Source organism: Venturia canescens, chromosome 3, assembly GCF_019457755.1.
Source record: "Venturia canescens isolate UGA chromosome 3, ASM1945775v1, whole genome shotgun sequence".
NCBI lineage: Eukaryota > Metazoa > Arthropoda > Insecta > Hymenoptera > Ichneumonidae > Venturia > Venturia canescens.
Window position 1 is genome coordinate 11549503 of NC_057423.1, and position 17543 is coordinate 11567045.

General features: G+C 42.4%; 1 protein-coding gene across 6 annotated transcripts in view; it reads left to right on the forward strand.

Annotated features, from left to right (window-relative positions):
- The window catches only part of pdm3 (pou domain motif 3), a 146205-nt gene that overhangs the window by 124594 nt on the left and 4068 nt on the right, over positions 1 to 17543 (forward strand). For 3 of the 6 annotated variants that reach the window (XM_043413808.1, XM_043413812.1, XM_043413813.1), the window contains 10 exons: positions 8341 to 8515; positions 8673 to 8831; positions 8938 to 9129; positions 10969 to 11130; positions 11214 to 11431; positions 11881 to 12100; positions 12240 to 12420; positions 13099 to 13155; positions 14230 to 14313; positions 17358 to 17509. In XM_043413808.1, coding sequence (XP_043269743.1) covers positions 8341 to 8515; positions 8673 to 8831; positions 8938 to 9129; positions 10969 to 11130; positions 11214 to 11431; positions 11881 to 12100; positions 12240 to 12420; positions 13099 to 13155; positions 14230 to 14313; positions 17358 to 17509 — 1600 coding nt within the window. The remainder of the gene's footprint in view (positions 1 to 8340; positions 8516 to 8672; positions 8832 to 8937; positions 9130 to 10968; positions 11131 to 11213; positions 11432 to 11880; positions 12101 to 12239; positions 12421 to 13098; positions 13156 to 14229; positions 14314 to 17357; positions 17510 to 17543) is intronic. The other 3 variants (XM_043413809.1, XM_043413810.1, XM_043413811.1) reach the window with 3 other exon arrangements.

Sequence of the window (17543 nt, forward strand, 5' to 3'; positions counted from 1 at the left end):
ATATAAATCCAATTCGTATATCTATATACGTAAACAGCGACCTCCATATACATGTTTTTATCGCTATATATTCGTATATAAATATATCTCAATTAATACATGTAGACCCTGCGTTCATACCGGTAGATCGATCCAACAAGACTTTGAGAACCGTCCGCGGAATTAGATATACAATAATGTAAGCAGAGCTCCGTTGTGGTGTAAGGGTTGGTGGTAAGGTCATGTATATTCATACATCGGCCAGCCAAACCTTCCGCGTCCCTTACCTCTCGATCTTCCTCCACAGTTTCGAGCCGCCTTCCCCCAACACCGGATTCCATACCCTCAATCTTCTCTCCGCACCCACGCAAACCCCACGCTCTTACTCGCCCTCATCCTACTAGTACGCTTTTCAACCCCTTCGAACGTTGGACTCTCACAATCTCCTGCGCGCCCTCTCTCTCTCTCTCTCTCTCTCTTTCGACAAACAACTTCGCGGGTGGTGAAGAGAACGGATTTACTCCACATTCTACTGGGCATTTGTAAAAATGGAGGAGCAGTCTCAAAATATTTTTCTACAATGATATTTAAGGACGTTCATCTGGTCCAGTGAGTTTGGCATCGCCCCGACCTCGTAACCTTCACTGTCTATACACAGACATGAATTTTTCACGCTCGTTCGTATCATAACCAGTGTTCAAAATGTTTGGCATTATTGAAACATGGCAGAAATGCCGAAAAAAAAACAAGTTTTTATTAACTACATCAATATCTTCTCACCCGTCCTTCATATTTTATTGAAAGACACTAGCGCGTGAGTTGCGTCGATCGGAAAACTCAGTCTCCGGTTTCAAAAAGCGCGCGACTGCAACGTTGCCATCGTAAGATTAATCTCTCAATAATGACCATTTTTCGTGAAAAAAATCATTAATTGCGAGCTTTATAAGTATTGAATGGATCTTATGAAATATTACTCAGATATTTTTTTATCACTTATAGAAGTTTGTGCAAGAACTGTTTGTCAATGCCTGCAAATTTCATATATAAAGACGGGAAAACCCACTGAAACCCGTAAGAGACCGTGTTTATTTGGAGAATCCGTTTTAATTTTTTTCTCACGAACAAAGTATCCTGGGGCCTTAAAATTATGACAGGACATTTTTTATTATTCTTTACTGTACTCAATTTTTTAGAATCGAAATCTCTTTGTTAATTTGATTATCAGATTAACTTTATTAATAAACGATGTTTGAAATTGCGGCTCTTGTTTTCCAGAAAACAAAAGACTCTTTAGAATGAGAATATTTTCATTTTGGCTTCTGTCTTATTTGCCCAGCGTTGAAATAACCACTTTGGAATATCGTTTTGCAATATTTTTCAATGATCTTCATTCTTTGATGTTTGAGAAGAATGCATCGCGCTCGGTTCAAATGAGCAAACGCAGCGGAGATAAACACCGTTTGTTTTATGTGACTCAATCAATTTGTCCAATTGAAGGCGCGGAGACACCAATATTACTGCGTTTTACAAACGTGTACCAGACGCACATAAACATGACTCGTTGTATCGTCGACACCGCATACGAGCGTCTCCAACTCCATATGGAAACGTACAACAAAAATAAATAGACCGCAAAGTAACAACGATTACACAACCGCAAGCGAGCATTGTCATTATATGTTCATTGATTAATGGGGAAACAGTGCATAGGGCAAACGGTGATAAAACTTGTTCGTAGATCGATTATGAGCAACTTATGTTAGTGTCCAATGATCAATTATGTATCTATAGATTTTGTGTTTCTTCTTTGACGCAAGTACAATTCTTTCAAATTACTATTTTATGAAGAGAACAAAGAATTTTGCAAGCACTCTTCGCTCAAGGTGCGAGAACGCATTGATAACGAGCTACGAAATATTGTTAATAAATAAAACGTTTCTTTTTCGAATATCAAATTTTCATTAGTCATAATCGAACGTGCCGCATCTAGAATCATAAATAATATGAATTCGGTAGAACCGCATCAAGCAAACGAAGAAATAATATTTGAGCTTACATAAAATTAAGTATGAATAATAACAATAGTTTAAATTTTCACCGCACTCTCTCCTCGCGATTCCAATATTCATTACTCTCACCGAAACACACACATTGAATGGACGAATAACGTTATCGAAGTATAATGAGGATAGAAATATTTACAAGTAAGATCTCTTCCCTCGACATCGATCGCAAGGGTTGGAGAGCTGGGAGACTTGATTATAATCTCCTGGGACGATTTTCTCACCGCGAAACTCAGACCGACATCGTGGGTGGCCGTTTCGCATTTACAATGAACCGAGAGAAAGCAGGAGAGAACGATAAAAAGAGTGGAGAAGAGCAGCGAGGGGGGGGGGGGGAGCGATGAGAAGGGGGTTGAGAGGATGGTCATTCATTTTAATGTCCATTAAATGCAGATCTCCAACGAAACAGACGTTTTGCCCTCGTACTTCTCGAACAGTATTACTCGGACTCGTAATGAAGTGTTTCGGGCGCGCAAGCGAGAGCGGTATACATTACATTATTCTCATGATATTTGAACGTAACTTTGAATATTTCGATGCGAAATAGAAAGCGAGAAGAAAAACGAAGAGAGTAAACGACTCGAGAGATGATTATTTCGATCGCGAGACAAAAGCGATCCAATAAATAGCATGAGAAATATTTTTCATTCGAAATTCATTCCACTCAAAATATCGTTTAATAATTTTCGTATAAATAAAATGGCGAAGGAAAATCTGTATTTTCGAACCCGTCGAGTTTCAGAGCCGGCGTGGAGAAAGCATTAAATGTATATGTAGCCAACATTTTGCGCAATCTACCCTTTCTATCGGTCCTAATTTATGTTGAGTAAGGCAACAGTAGTGCCGAGCTTCTAACACAACACACCCCACGCGTCTTGGGTGTTTCTCAACCTCGTATATACATACATACACATCAGAGGAAAGCTCGGTAATGTTTCAAGTGGCTTGTCTGTTGTTAATTTACCCAGCACTGTAGGGGCTTGATGGGGGTCTGTCTACTCGCTACCACGCTCCAGTCGTTACGATAAATCGGTCATTATCTATAGCACATACATATACGTATAGACTTTATTCGTATAGTTCTGCATGTACGAATATATATGTAAAATATATATTACAATATACGAAGGATGTATTATTTATATACTCGTAGGGTTTTGTGTATTCGCAACCCTGTAGAAGTGTGTTTATGTTGTGCGAGAGTGAAAGATTGTAAAGTACCTGCGAAATGTAGTGCCTTAAAGAATTGCGCTGTGTGGAATATTCTCGATTCTCTGGGTGGCCACATGAGAAGGGTTGAGGTGGTGGCTGGGGGGAGCAGGATCCTCAATGACGAGTAGCACATTTGCTATTGCTTTAGATTTTTCAACTAGTCGAACGAGATGCTTTTTGATGGTTTTGCGATGAACGGAGATTGAATATTTTTCTTCAATTGGGAGAAATTCTGCAAATGGGCGGGTTCGTTCATTCGTTATTTCGCGGGACAAAAATGTTGGTGCATCAGGTTGGTTCAGAATACTTTCCAGCGCATTCGATCCCCGATAAAACGAGACGTTGACTGATGCATTGACGAATATCTCAAATTATTAATGATCGCACGAATCTCAAAGCACCTTTTACGACTCCGAAGGCCTTCCAGCTGCTTGCGAGTACGAGAACTTGCTTGGAAATTAGTATTTCATAAGGATACACCGGACTATTCCATATTGCCTGAAACACTGAATTCGCTCTCTGGACTTTTGTTGTTCCAACGAGATTGCACTGATATAGTTACATCCACATCCTCGACGTCACGAGTAATACGAAAGTTTTCGTGACTACCCTTACGAGCTCTTTCCGCGTCGTAATATATGCATAAGTCTGCGGTGAATAGAAGGGTTGCGTTCGGAGATTTTTGTTTCACTTTTTTTGTGCATACATGTATACACGGGGTGGGGGTGGAGGGGGGGGGGGGGGGGGGGCGTGGAGCGTCAGAGGGTTGAAGGGAAAAAAATTTTTTTTAAACCCAAAGAGAAAATGAGAACGTAAGCATATGAGCGACGAGGGTTTCGCCGGTAGAGAGATGAGAATATAAGGACGCGACCCTTTTCTACGTATTCTTGACTAACCCTTTCACTTCTCCTGTCTCATCCTAAAGGAGTAACCGCGACAGAGACTCGACTGGAACATTAATATCGTGAAATGAAGCTCATTTGCATATAAATAAGGTGGGACGATGTGGCAATGGTGCTAGAAAGAGAAGCAGAAAGGGAGGGTGCAATAGCAAAGGACGAAGCACGGCGCGGGGAGGGCTGGTCGAGGGAATAAAGTGGAGGGATCCTTGCTGGATGAACCTCCTCCCAACCCCGTCTCATCTGCACCTCCTTTAACCTCTTCCTCCGCTGCATCGTTCCTTCAACCCCTCGACAAGCCGAAACCCTTCCTCCTCGTCCTTTCCTGTCGACTAATTACACTAACAGAGAAAGCGTTGCGGTGTTAGCGTCGTGGCTTTTCAAGGCGCGGCAGACTAAGGAGATCATATATGCAGAAGGGAGCGGGGAAGAGGACGCCTGAGAGGGACACAAAGGGAAAGATGGACCGAGAGAATAGATAACGGTCAGCTTTCATCGCTCTACCGATAACGCAGAGTGGGGTGCAATGACCACGTGATAATTGCGAGATATCTCCACTAACTCCATCCCTTATCATAGTTCGTCACATATCTCTCGTCTCACGTGCGCATCGGCCCTATAAGCTCGAGTTTATGTACTTCGAGAAACGACCCTTTTTGTTATTCTTTGTAATCCATCACGAAAGTCTTTCTTTCTAGGGTCTTTAGCTTGTTGTTCCGACCGTTTTTATCGGGATTTTAATACTTAAAACCGGATGTGACGAATCGGGTGATCTGAGACACAGGAAATTGACGTTTATCGAGATGGTTATTTGTGCCAAATAACCGTTTCTCAATTATTTTGCCTCGTTTATTCCTCCCCTCATTCGGCAATGGAAGCATCCTCTGAGCAATACGCGAGACAAATGATCTCATTATCTCAGGCATTTTCTTCCGTTGTCATTGATGAAAGTTTTTCGAAAAAAAGAACACGAGGGTCGGAGTGTGTGTGTGTGTGTGTGTGTGTGTGTGTTCACAGTGGGAGTATAAAAATACGTATCAACGATTCAGGAATACCGGCCATTAGTCCAAAGACCGTGAGCCTTGCGCGCGCGCTATGTTACCGAGGCTATCGTTAATTAAGCACAAACGGATATTAATGGATTTTTACACATACGCCAAACCTTTCTCTCTTTTTCTTTTGAAGAGACTAGTTGGGTGTGCCCACCACCTATCGCGTATTTTTTGTTTTTTTTTTGTTTTTTTTTTTTTCTTCGTTTCCACGTTTCACCCTATCGCCCCGCGCACAACAACACACATCGCGGCCAACCCCTTCCATCTCGAGCGCCACGGGGTTCGAAGCCAAATCCAATTACTTTTATTCGGGCAAAATGAGTGCAGCTAAGTCATTAATACTAATCAATGGGTACGAGAGAAATGAACATGCGGCGAATCTCGCCCGTTTTCCAGTATACGAATTACCCATAACTCAAATGGTTAAATTACTTTATTGCAAAAAACTTGCGTTTTGTGCGAAGCCTGCTCTTCCGAGGTGGAGGAAGAAGCGGGGAGGGGTTAGTAAACATGCACAGAAAAGTGCACACATTGCCCCGGAGGCTTCGAAAATCCTTTCACCCCCCTCCCCCCTCCCCCCGCCCCAACCCCCTCCCACCCTGAGTTCTACGACTACTACTTTCATCTGTACACAAATATAGATATAAATATAGAAATATATTTAGACTTTTAAGGGCGAGGTCGCCGATAAGTAATGTTTATCGTTGCATTTCCAACGACTGTACAGTTTTTCCCCCGTACACACCCGCTGCCCCATGAATTCACTGTACTCGAAACTACCCCTCTTCATCGACCATCTACCGTAGCAACATTTTTTTCACCAGCCATCGCGGGAACGCTCGTTTCGTTTTTCGCATTAGCGAGATGGCCCGTACTCTAACGCCGCTGGCCAATTTTTTTCTGCTTTTCCACGTTTTTTGTTTTCATTGTATTTTTTATTTTATTTTTTTTTAATACAAACGAACGATCGTCAATTTCAGGACGGATTTACTATATTATAATGGTAACAAATGCGATGCACTTTTCTACCAGCTCTCCATTTCTCTCTCGCGTGCTCAACCGATCGACGTATTTACGTGTACACTTTTTGTCTGGCCCAGTCTCTCCTGCCATTGCCATTCCCAAATTGGTATCGCCACGATTATGCAAGCCCAGTTCACTCAGACGATCGAGTAAATAGCCGGTTACTCTAATGGCGAGCAACGCGTGCACTTGCTTTTTATATACATGCATACACGAATTTGTATTTATAAATTGGAAATGGCTGTGTGCTGCCTGGATGTTTCAGAGTTCGGCCTCAACTACCCCTTCGCAGTAGACACTAATCTTTACAAATTGATCTGATCGAGGTTCGTCCCGATACTGCACGTGCAGAGTCATTTATATTTTTGCCAACTAACTGACCCTCAGTTTACTGGCTCTTTCGATAACTTGTCATATTTTTCTAAAGGGAGTAGACACGGGTAATAAATTCTTGGAATTTTTTAAGGAACTGGAATCGATGCTGAAAGTTGAGTTGATCAGTACATCATTTTGTTGTTGCATTATTGTGTTCTGCATTCGACATTACGATTCTGGATATAAATGATTGTTTCTTCCATCAGCAGTCGATAAATTTTGCAGTAAATATAAATCGTCATTGAAATTGTGTTGTTGAATTTTTAATCGAGAGTGGAGGATAGCTTACGCTCTCTCTCCCTCCTCCCTGCCGCTCTTTCCGTATTAATCTCGATGAAAACGTATAGATATTCGATGCATTATCGTCCGTAAAAAAATATCCGCGAATTCACGAGCCAGTCACCGAAAAAACGTCCGGAAGCATTCATTTTTATGAATACGGCCGAGTTCTCCTCTCTTGCTTTAGAACTCTCTCTCTCTCACTCTTCGTTTTTTTTTTCTCTCTCTCTCTCTCTCTCTTTGCATACACCAATCGGTCCGATCAATGTTACAGTCACGGGCATTTGCCCTTCCACTCTTCTCGGCATCTCTCCCTCTCGTAAACATACATTTTTGCGGCTTACTACGTCACCCACACACTTTTACAAGTAAAATGCTGAGCGCCCATACGTTTCATGTGGCTTAATCCCCCTTGCCTCGTCCATTTAATATGCAGTACCCATATCGCCGCTCGCTGTGCTCCCGTCGTTTACGAATTCACGCTGGACAGTGAAAAAAAAATCCAACCTTCCCCGCTGTTTCTCCGGCTCTTCTCTATAGAAGGCGATTTTCGTTCGTTAGCTATTGAACGGATTTTATCGAGGGCGAGCGCGAGAGAGGGTTCCATAGGGTAGTTTTTTCCGACACGGAGAACCGCAGCTCCACGAGAATACCCCAAAAATCTCGGCGTGTGGAGGACAACTTTGCTGATAAGAATGCGCACCCGTTCGATATTTGGTCAACTGTTTTACGGGGTGACACCAAACAAAAGAACTGCGTGCAAATATTTCTGTGACAATTATAAGTATATTTTGTCACAAAGTACAATCATAGCCGTGGCTATATAAAACTTTGGAGAAATACAAACCAGAAATCAGGAAACCTCCATTCTATTTATTGCATAGCCTTATTAGAATGAGAAAAATCGAGGCAACGTCTCTGATCACTTCCTTCTTTTTTGTATGAATGCATACAAGTACAAAAGTACGTGTATATACGCGTCGATAATATACCAAAGCGTCATGAAGAATTCTTTCGTTAAATTTACCGAGTGCACCCCCTAAAGGGAGGCTCTAAAACGCTTAATCTGTATCTAACTGTGGAGATACACGTCTTGCGGCATATTTCCATTCCATTATGCAAAGTGCCAGTGGTACCGGTAACATTACCGTCCTTATAGTTTTAACCGATCGTCGAGAAGAGAGCGGCACGTAAGGTATTTTAGCGAGGGGCACATCGCGATATACAAACCCGGGCACATCCACGGGCTTGCATATCTGATAATGCTTTATCGATTTATTATAATCCGTTGTATGTTTTTCACGAGAGTCCCCTTTCTTCTGCAGTTTCATGGCAACGACCATGCCAATTATGATGCGATTATAACACCTGAATAATTAACGTGCTTCGCGAATATCGGCCAAACAAAGATTTCTTCTTTCCCAATATTAATGGACCTCGTGCTTTCGCTGCTTTCAGGATAGCGACAGGAGTAGCGTTGGGAGTCCGGAACCAGGATCGGGTGCGATGCACGAGCACCGGATGTTACTCGAAAGTAGTAAAAACTCGCGAAAACGGCGGAGAAGTGTGTCGCCCGAGAACATGTCACAAGCAAAACGAGCGGCCGAGGCGCAAGCCCATCTCAACGGGACCAGTACGTATAAACCGGACTCATGCAACTTCCAATAGATATTTGTAAGGTCTTGAAGTGAAGGAAATAGTGATTCCATAAAATTAGTGAAGGTTATGAAGGTAACGTGAAAACTTGACTGGCATATGGAAAGATGATTTAATAGAACGCACCATTACAGTGGCGAGCATGGTTACCCTGCAGAATCTCCAGAATCTTGCGAATCTTCAGAACCTGCCACAAGTCGCCTCCTTAGCTGCAGGTCTGCAGAGTATGTCAGCGAGTTTGACAAACAGTCAATTGATCAATACTCCCCTAAACCTTACAGTCAGTTCGTCCGGTAAGTTTTTAATCTGACTATTGTGTCCGATTATCGACATAGCCCGATTTCATGCATGTTTGGAATCATCCAGATGTACTATAAATATGCCAATTATGACAAATAGCCGGAACGTTACCAACCGCATCGAGCACGACAACGGTGCCGCACCTACTACCTCCGAGTTCAGCCCCTATGGCGACGCTACCCCAGTTACTCTCGCAGCCGCAACCCGTGGCGATGCCCCAGTTCATACTAACATCGGGTCAACTAGTCCAGGGTATCCAGGGTGCCCAACTTTTAATACCAACCTCCCAAGGTGAGTCTTTTCATCGTGGACTTTCACAATTCCAATATGGTTCGACCAGTTCCAATACACAAGCGTAGTTAACAAAACAACGAACCGGAGAAATTATGAGAGAAACATCGTTCAATTAGTGGGAAGACCCATCAACGTTCGAGTCCAGAGTTTAGAGTTTTAATCACAATTGCGCAGCTGCATAATATAACTCAATCGAATTTACCTTGATATATAATATTGGTAGTGGCGCAGAGGCCTCGCGGGCTTGGCGTTGGCAAGTATCTCTGACCAGTTTGGACCAGGAACCCCTCCGGTCACCACGTCCATACTTAGTGAGGTTCCATGGTTCCAGGCATACCGCGTGCGGAGAGAAGGAGAGGGAGAAAGCGCTTGCAAACTCGGCAACTAATTTCAATGTATAATTAACGTCTCACTACCATCCCCTTTTGCTACGAGACCCTACTGGCTCTCTGTGCCTTTCATCGTGGTCTGTGCTTGGCCAGCCTCCTCCTCTTACAATCTGTATATCGCATATACATGTATATACGAATGTGTGGGTCTAGTATCCCTTTTGGTCGCATTCGTTCGTCCGTCTATTCACCTCCCGGCCGAACAAACCCTCTTCTCTTCCTCTCCTGGTCACATTAGACGTTGTCGTTGTCGTCGCGTCCGTACGTCCTCTTCGTATTCAGGGACATCGGGGGTCTCAGCGGTGCAAGGATTCGATAGTTATTATATCGATTGCCACTTCCTTTATATATTTATATACATATATATTTGACATGTATACGCGTTTGCGTGTGTATTGGACATAGATTTCTGCGCTAACTTCATTTTTGGCCTAACCCACTAGTTTTGTTGCTTCTCCTCAGTATGAAACTTGAAACCGTTTCGATCAAGGCGAATAGAAGTTAGCTCCTAGTGTTCGTGTGTATTAACTTAGCAGAAGTTGACGGACAGATCAATAGTAAGTTGGAATGTATCGCAGTTGAGAATTAATGAGATACGACCCAAAGGTAGCCACGCTGCGTCTACCCTGTGTTCCGATCGAATTAGAATTAAGGCTGGGGCGAGGTGAACACGTCGTCGTGCGATAAGCAGCGCAGCTTCGTTTATACACGGGCACGCGGGGAGATCCCAGATGCAAAATCTTATCGCATATGAATCCATCGAGGCAAAGAGCCGGGACTGCACGATTTACGTTCGTTTCGCCATCAACTCATTTACGTATGCGTATAAATCTAAACATCGTAATCCGTTTATTATCTAGCTTACCTCAGTACGTGAAACTTTTATGGCTGTTCGGAACACGGGATTTGCTTAGCCAAGCTATTAGGTACATACACAGGTACTCAAGATCAGTAATCATATTAAGCGCGTGTAGGCGAGTTAATCAGATTAGAGGAGCTGGGAGGTAATCCCGAAACTATTCTAAGTATGATTAGGCAGCTCAGTCCTTCTCGGTAAGGCTAGCCCAGTCTAGGAGATAGAGAGAGGGAGAGACCAGTTCATAGCAGGACCAAGCGCACTCTACGTCGTACTATGGAAGACGACGATAATAGTTTGCCAACTACGCTGGCCTCCGACGTAACCTGCCCTATGGGTTGCTTAATAATCCCTCTATGAGACTCTGATAACTTCACTACGTATACCCGGATCAACGAAATGTGAACGCTATACGTATATACCGACTCAATCTATACGGTGACTACAGTGAGAGCACTTGATGGAAGTCCCTCGTCATACACTTACTAGCCAATCATCCAAAGTCCAGCGAACTTGGCACAAAACAAATGGCCATTTTTCTCTTTGAGTGATAGGCGACAATCAATCGTTCGTTTAATATATTGCTTCTAGGTATTGCGACGCAAACCATACTTACGATACCGGTGAGCCACGTCACGAACAACCAGATGGTCAATTTGGCCCTCAGTAACGGTCAAGTAGTCTCAACGACCCTGGCGAACCTCCAATCAATCGCTGCACCACAGACAATGATGAATGCACCAGCAAACAATGGTAAGAGGCATCCAAGTGACAGCGTTGTAGTTTTCGACCTGTTGTTATTTCTCGCAATATTGATAAATCTTTGATCATCGCAGTTCCAACGAGTCCGAATCTGGCCTCAGGCTTGGGATTGAACCACGCAGCTCTGCCTCATCTCCTGGGCAACAGCTCTGCGAATCAGCAACTTTTGAACGCGATACAGCCTCAACTGTTACAGGCGGTTCAAGCAGCTCAAGCGTCACAGCAACCCCTTCTCACCACCTCCCTGCATCAACGTAGTCATCAACATACCTCACACATGAATCACTACGCGGTAAGCGATGGTACTACAAGTCTTTAGATATTTTCAAACCAGAGAGTTCAGCAACGTCCGTTACACGAAACTCGTGATTTTTTCCAATTCTCCCTGCGGCTTCGATGAAACGCATTGATCGATCCACTCAATGATAGAACGTAACTGAATAATGCTGCGCAATTATCTTTCTCTACCTGTTTCGCCCGGCCAAAGTTGATAATTCGCGATCGTACAAGAGTAATCTCGTTAAAGAAAAGTTCGCTTCATCTCTGAAAGACTAATTAGATTGACCAGTATCCCGATTATGTCGAGAGACTGCTCCGAATGCTTCGAAGCTCTCATACTCTCCCGTGCAAACGATGCCCACTGCGAAGCAGTTAATTAGTAGAAAGAGGAATATCCATTTGTTCGCTATGAACTAATAATCAGTAACGACTTCAAACGGATTTTTTCAACTGTATTACCAGTCATTGGATAAGCATCACAGAGACAGACCGGAACAATCGTCGCCGATGAATGGACCCGTTGTGTCCGCATCCTCAGCCCTTAATAGACTTGCCGCGAGCAATGGTGAAATCACCATCACAACGACGCATGGACCTGGCGGTGGAAGTGGACTCGAAACATCGCCAAGCAGCGTGCACAGTCCGAAAGACGACGACGATGATTTGCTCAGTGATTCGCCAAGTAAGCTCCAATTCATTTCCGCAACAGATTTTCGCCAGGGAAAAGTTATCATTAAAAGCTCAATATTGATTGTATTGATTTCCGTAAAATTATAAGAAACCCATTTAAATGAACGGAATCCCTCAAATTTATATTACAGACCAACTGACGATCAACGATGCAACGAACAATGTCGCTGACGTTGGAAACCTAGCCCAGATCAAAGAATTCGCCAAAGCGTTCAAGCAGCGTCGAGTGTCAATGGGCCTGACGCAAACACAGGTCGGACAAGCTCTTAGTGTAACCGAAGGTCCTGCCTACAGTCAAAGTGCAATATGCAGGTGAGCAAAAGTATTACTCTACAGGGATGATATACGATGAACTTGACTCGACAAATAGAGCAGCAAAAGCACTGTGTATCTTATTTATACATAGATCTGTTGAGACGAACAATTCGTCGCGCCAGGTCACTGGAAATCGCGAGACAATTTTTATTTAGATAGGTCGATTCGTGACAGTTCTGTGCGATAATTACGATAAAGAAAAAGTACTTGTTTCGCTCTAAAAACATGGAGATGTTTTTGATAAAGTTGTGAAAACTTTATCGACGATAACGTATTGTCGCAAAGAAATGTCGAGTGATGAATAAAGTAAAACGCTTCCACGTTTATCTCGTGCAACATTTAGGACCAGCAACAATTAGAGACATTTACAAAACTGGTTTAATGTTGAGTGTCAATTATACGAGGAAAGACGTTTGGAAAACTTTGTTTTTAGTTTATTTGTCAAAAAAGAACATCCGGAAACAAAGAGTTTCTGTAACTGCATTCACTTCGGCGATACAACGAGCTTCCATCAATGTATCCAATCGTATATTAACTTTGCTCATATCGAAAGTCTTTGGAATAAGCAAAAATATTGAAAAGTATCTGCCGCGGTGAATGATCGGTCAAAAGCACGACAAATGAGTCGGATCCTTATCGTTTCGACTAACTTAAGCATTGGTGATTGTTCCCCAGTGCCCTGGCTACCCAGATGTATGCTGCCACGCAGATTGCCTCTCAGCATCAAGCTATGTACGTTCACCCCTCATGCTACTTAATTTTTTTTTATCTAAAAATATCAATTTTTGATCGAACAAGAAACTTATTTAATTCTAACCTCTGCAGTTATACCTAAAATAAACAAACCAGAGCTTGGTACATACTGATTGGTTTGAACAGTGATCCATGTTAGAATAGAGACTTTTTTCGAGGATTTTAACTACGTGTTCGGTGACCAATGAAAATCTTGATAGCCCATGAGATGTCAAGTTCCCTTGGGACTTTGATGCTTCATTATCTTTATCTACATATGAAAATTGATTATCATTTTACCGTTGTAAAGGATTTTACATTGTTTTGAAAAACATATAAGAATCCTTTTCGTTGACCGTTTCAACGTGATATTAATCGATCTTCGGTCGACTCAAACTTTGGGTATAGCTGCAGTATAATGTGAATGATTTTAAATCTCGTTCACGTGACAAATGATAAGGAGCACTTTCGAAATTAACAATGTTATCACTCTATTACTTTCTAATATTTTCTACATCCCTATATCTTAATACATCTGTACATATATTTATTTACAAATATATAAATATTATATATAATTTTTCCCATCGAGCCAGGGCATTGGCAAGCTTAGGCATGGTGTCGCCAACACGTGTAAGACTCGTTTAATTTGTTTAAACGGCTCGATGCACGTTTCAAATATTATCCGACGTTGTGCTTACGTCAGACTTTGTCCAACTCTCAATGAATCTCAATGAAAAAAAAGCTCAATAATCATGTTGATCCTGCTGTGAGGAATTAGTATTTTTTTTTTTTTGGCGGGAATAAAACTTTGTTTTTTTTTTTATCATTTGCGACACCAGCGTTGGCAACATCATGACGCGTTATCACCAAAAACCTACACGCATGCACGCATTGTCAATGTCCTGTTTACCGAATCGATGCATGCCTCTTAGTGCTCCTTTCACTTAGTTCTTTGTTTTTTATTATTAATATGAGAATTATTGAATCCATCAACTAGATAACCAATCGATTCGATGATTCATCGACGTTATCTAAATGTCGTAAGAAACAATCAATTTTTCTGTACTTTAGGTTTGAGAAACTGGACATCACGCCCAAGAGTGCACAGAAAATTAAGCCGGTTCTTGCAAGGTGGATGAAAGAGGCTGAAGAGAGGTGAGTTTATACGATTGCTATTGCAAAAAAAAAAAAAAAAAATAACAATTCTTTACACGAAACTACTTTTTCATCAAATTTTTCCATTTTATTATATTTATCAATTCGATAAGAACAAATCTTTTAGTACTCGAATTCAATCGCATACCAAAATTCTCTTAACCTTGAGCGTCAGTTTCCCATCGTCCTGTCGATTTTTCCTTTCGAAGAGAGAGAGAGAGAGAGTTTGAAAGAAGACATTCATCAGTGATTTCACTGTGGAGTTTCCAACAGCGTGGAAACAACGTTAAAAGCTGTTGATGCGCCGGGAGGTCAACACGAACGAAGTTGAACGCGTCGCACACGTGTATAGGCTCCAATGTAGCCGCACACTTTAGTACATATAGGATAATTTAATTGAGCAAACTGTCTACGCTACGAGCGCATCGAGAGTCGATCCATGACACAGGCTTACCAAAAGAGGGAGATTGCGGTGAAAGAGGAAGAGGGAAAATGATGAGAGGTAACGTCATCGCAATCGGCGACTGCTACAAACACCCTTATCGTATTTCGTTTGTCCGATTAATCCGTAATCATCCAACAGGATCTCGGGCATGCCCCAGAGGGCAGGACATACGTGGCACCATATACGTACCAACAGTTTATCTATACACACACGTTGAAAGCGTGCGAAAGCGCGCCCTCGTGCTAATTAGTAATACGCTAATTGAATCTACCTGATTAATTTGCGGAATCGGGCATCTAATAAATACGGGAGAGAATGTTAATTAGCGAGAGGAAAATAGTTTTATTGACCACGATATTACGAGGATGCGCACCTTCTATTCGCGATATGCAACAACGCACCGCAAGGATTCTTTAGTTCTGTTTTATTGCTGGCCGATCTTTCTAGTTTCGTGATTCTCAAGCCTCCTCTCGTTATTCTCTCTCGAAAGATGATACCGCCAAATTCCGAATTCCTGCTACGAATTCTTTTGCGGGGCTATTTTTCTGCTGATCTTTGTTTTGTTTCGTTTTTCTCTTGATCCTTTTCCATTCTCGAGGACTAGAGATTTTCCAGAGGCACATTTTCTCGTGCAATTATAAACTTCTGCCAAACGTGTTCATTCAATTAGCATCGGTATTCACGTTTCAACATTGCAAATTTTAACTCTTAATGACAATGAAAAATTCATCGAATCCAGAAGGCGTCATTAACACTCTGTCGTTCACAGTCACTCCGCGAATGATCATTTTTCAAGACTGACGTTTCTTATGTTTAGTCACGCCAGTAGAATTCATCAAGGTGATCAATCGGTCGATAAGTTTACCTAACGAATTTCAAATGACTCGACTAATTCGTTGTATCTAACAAACTATTGCCATGTGAAAAATAAACGTCGAGCGAAACGATTGTTGGACGAAAAATCTTCGTAGAGAAATCAGCACAGTGAGAAATTTTGAAGCTTCGAACGACGTCAATTCGTCAGTAAAAAGTCGTAAGAAAAACGTTAGAATATCCACTAAATTTTCTTCGCATATTCGAAACCATTATTTTCTATAGTTTCTCGAGTACAATCTTGAGTATCGAGGCTTTTGAGCTCTGTAATAACATCCTTTCGCGCTGGAATAACCGTTTGATTTGGCGAGCGATTTACCGTTTGTTAAGACGGTATATGGAATGGCATTTTGGATCGGAGTACATCAGAGCATTGGAGCGTAACAAAGTCTATCCGCATAGCAAGATCGTCGAGGCATTTTGCAGAACACCAACCGATTATCCATGCCGCATTCCCGAAGCGTAAAACTAAGTGCGACCGATCTCCTCCCCGCCGCCTCTTTCCACCTTCCCCGCGATGTATTATATATATAAAGCGTTGGCGGCGTCGGCGTCGCGAAGCCCGGACATACTCCGGCTATACGGCGAATGGAAAAATGAAAGCGGCTAGTTTATGCGGTGCACGTGCACGATTTATCTGCCGAGTAATTAAACTGTGGACTAATTAAAATCAGGTTTCTGATGTACCCCTCCGCCTTCGTCTCTCTCCTCTTCCTTTTCTCCTTGCTTTTGCACTCCGACTCCCAACGCGTTACCGCTGGCACCTTCTTGCCGCGCGCAACTCCTTCCACATCTTTCTTCACTCGTATGGATCACCAATATTTTCCTGTCTTTTCTTTCCCCTATTTTCGATTGTTTGTAACATTTTTTTACGTACTTTCGTGCATTCTTTCATTCCCCACGATCTTTCGTACTGATTTTCGTTCTCTTATTCATGCAATAAAAGTTTCTGGTCGGATCATCTCTTCTCTGCCTGGCTCTTTCAATCTCTTCTGTTGGATGGTAGTTTTCGAACATTTCTCATTCTCCATTTAGCCTCGCTCTTCCCATTCATTTTATTCTCTTATAGTTTACTCTTGTCCATTTTTATTCTCAGTCTTCTCGCTATTTATGATTGTTTTGCATTGCATTCTTGTACCTCCGTTCATCTTTGCCTACTCCGGCTCTCCCTATTCATCCCGCGTGTTCTTCCTCTTCTGCTTCGAAATCAACCTTGGACGGGATTATTTGTTCAAGCCTGTACTCCCAGTGAATCTCACGGTCGCATTAGCATATTGCTTTCGCAAATTCAACAAAATACATTAAATTCTCCCTCGCGCATACTGCTGCTAATGCTAATTTCAGCTTCCCGCTGCTTTTATTTGTTTCCGTTCCGCTTATTCTTTTTCTTTAATTATTATTTGTTTTGTTCGGTGCTTCTCCGACAGTTGGTCATTCCTCGAGGCTAAATTAAAAACATAAATTAACGGTCCACCCAAACATCGTTTGGAACAGGGTCTCGCACTCGCCTCGTAACTCGACCTCTCGGCGATGCCAAAACTTTTTTCCCATCCACTGATACAACGCAACGAATCTCTCTCTCCGAGTTCTTCTTTCTAGATTCGATCTTTCGCCCTCCTTTTCAAGCTCCAGGGCACTGCTACTTTTTCTCTTCTCTTCTCTGATACATTCGCATTAAAAATGCCTACTGTGCGACAAGAAGTCGCCAGAATTTGAGTGAGAGTAGTGTCCATGATTACAGGTACAAGAGCGGAGCTAATCATTTGACGGAATTCATCGGTGCCGAGCCGAGCAAAAAACGAAAACGGCGGACGTCCTTTACACCCCAAGCCTTGGAACTGTTGAACGCGCATTTCGACACGAATACTCATCCATCCGGTAAGTTGGTATTCTCCAAAAAGCACGTTCCGAT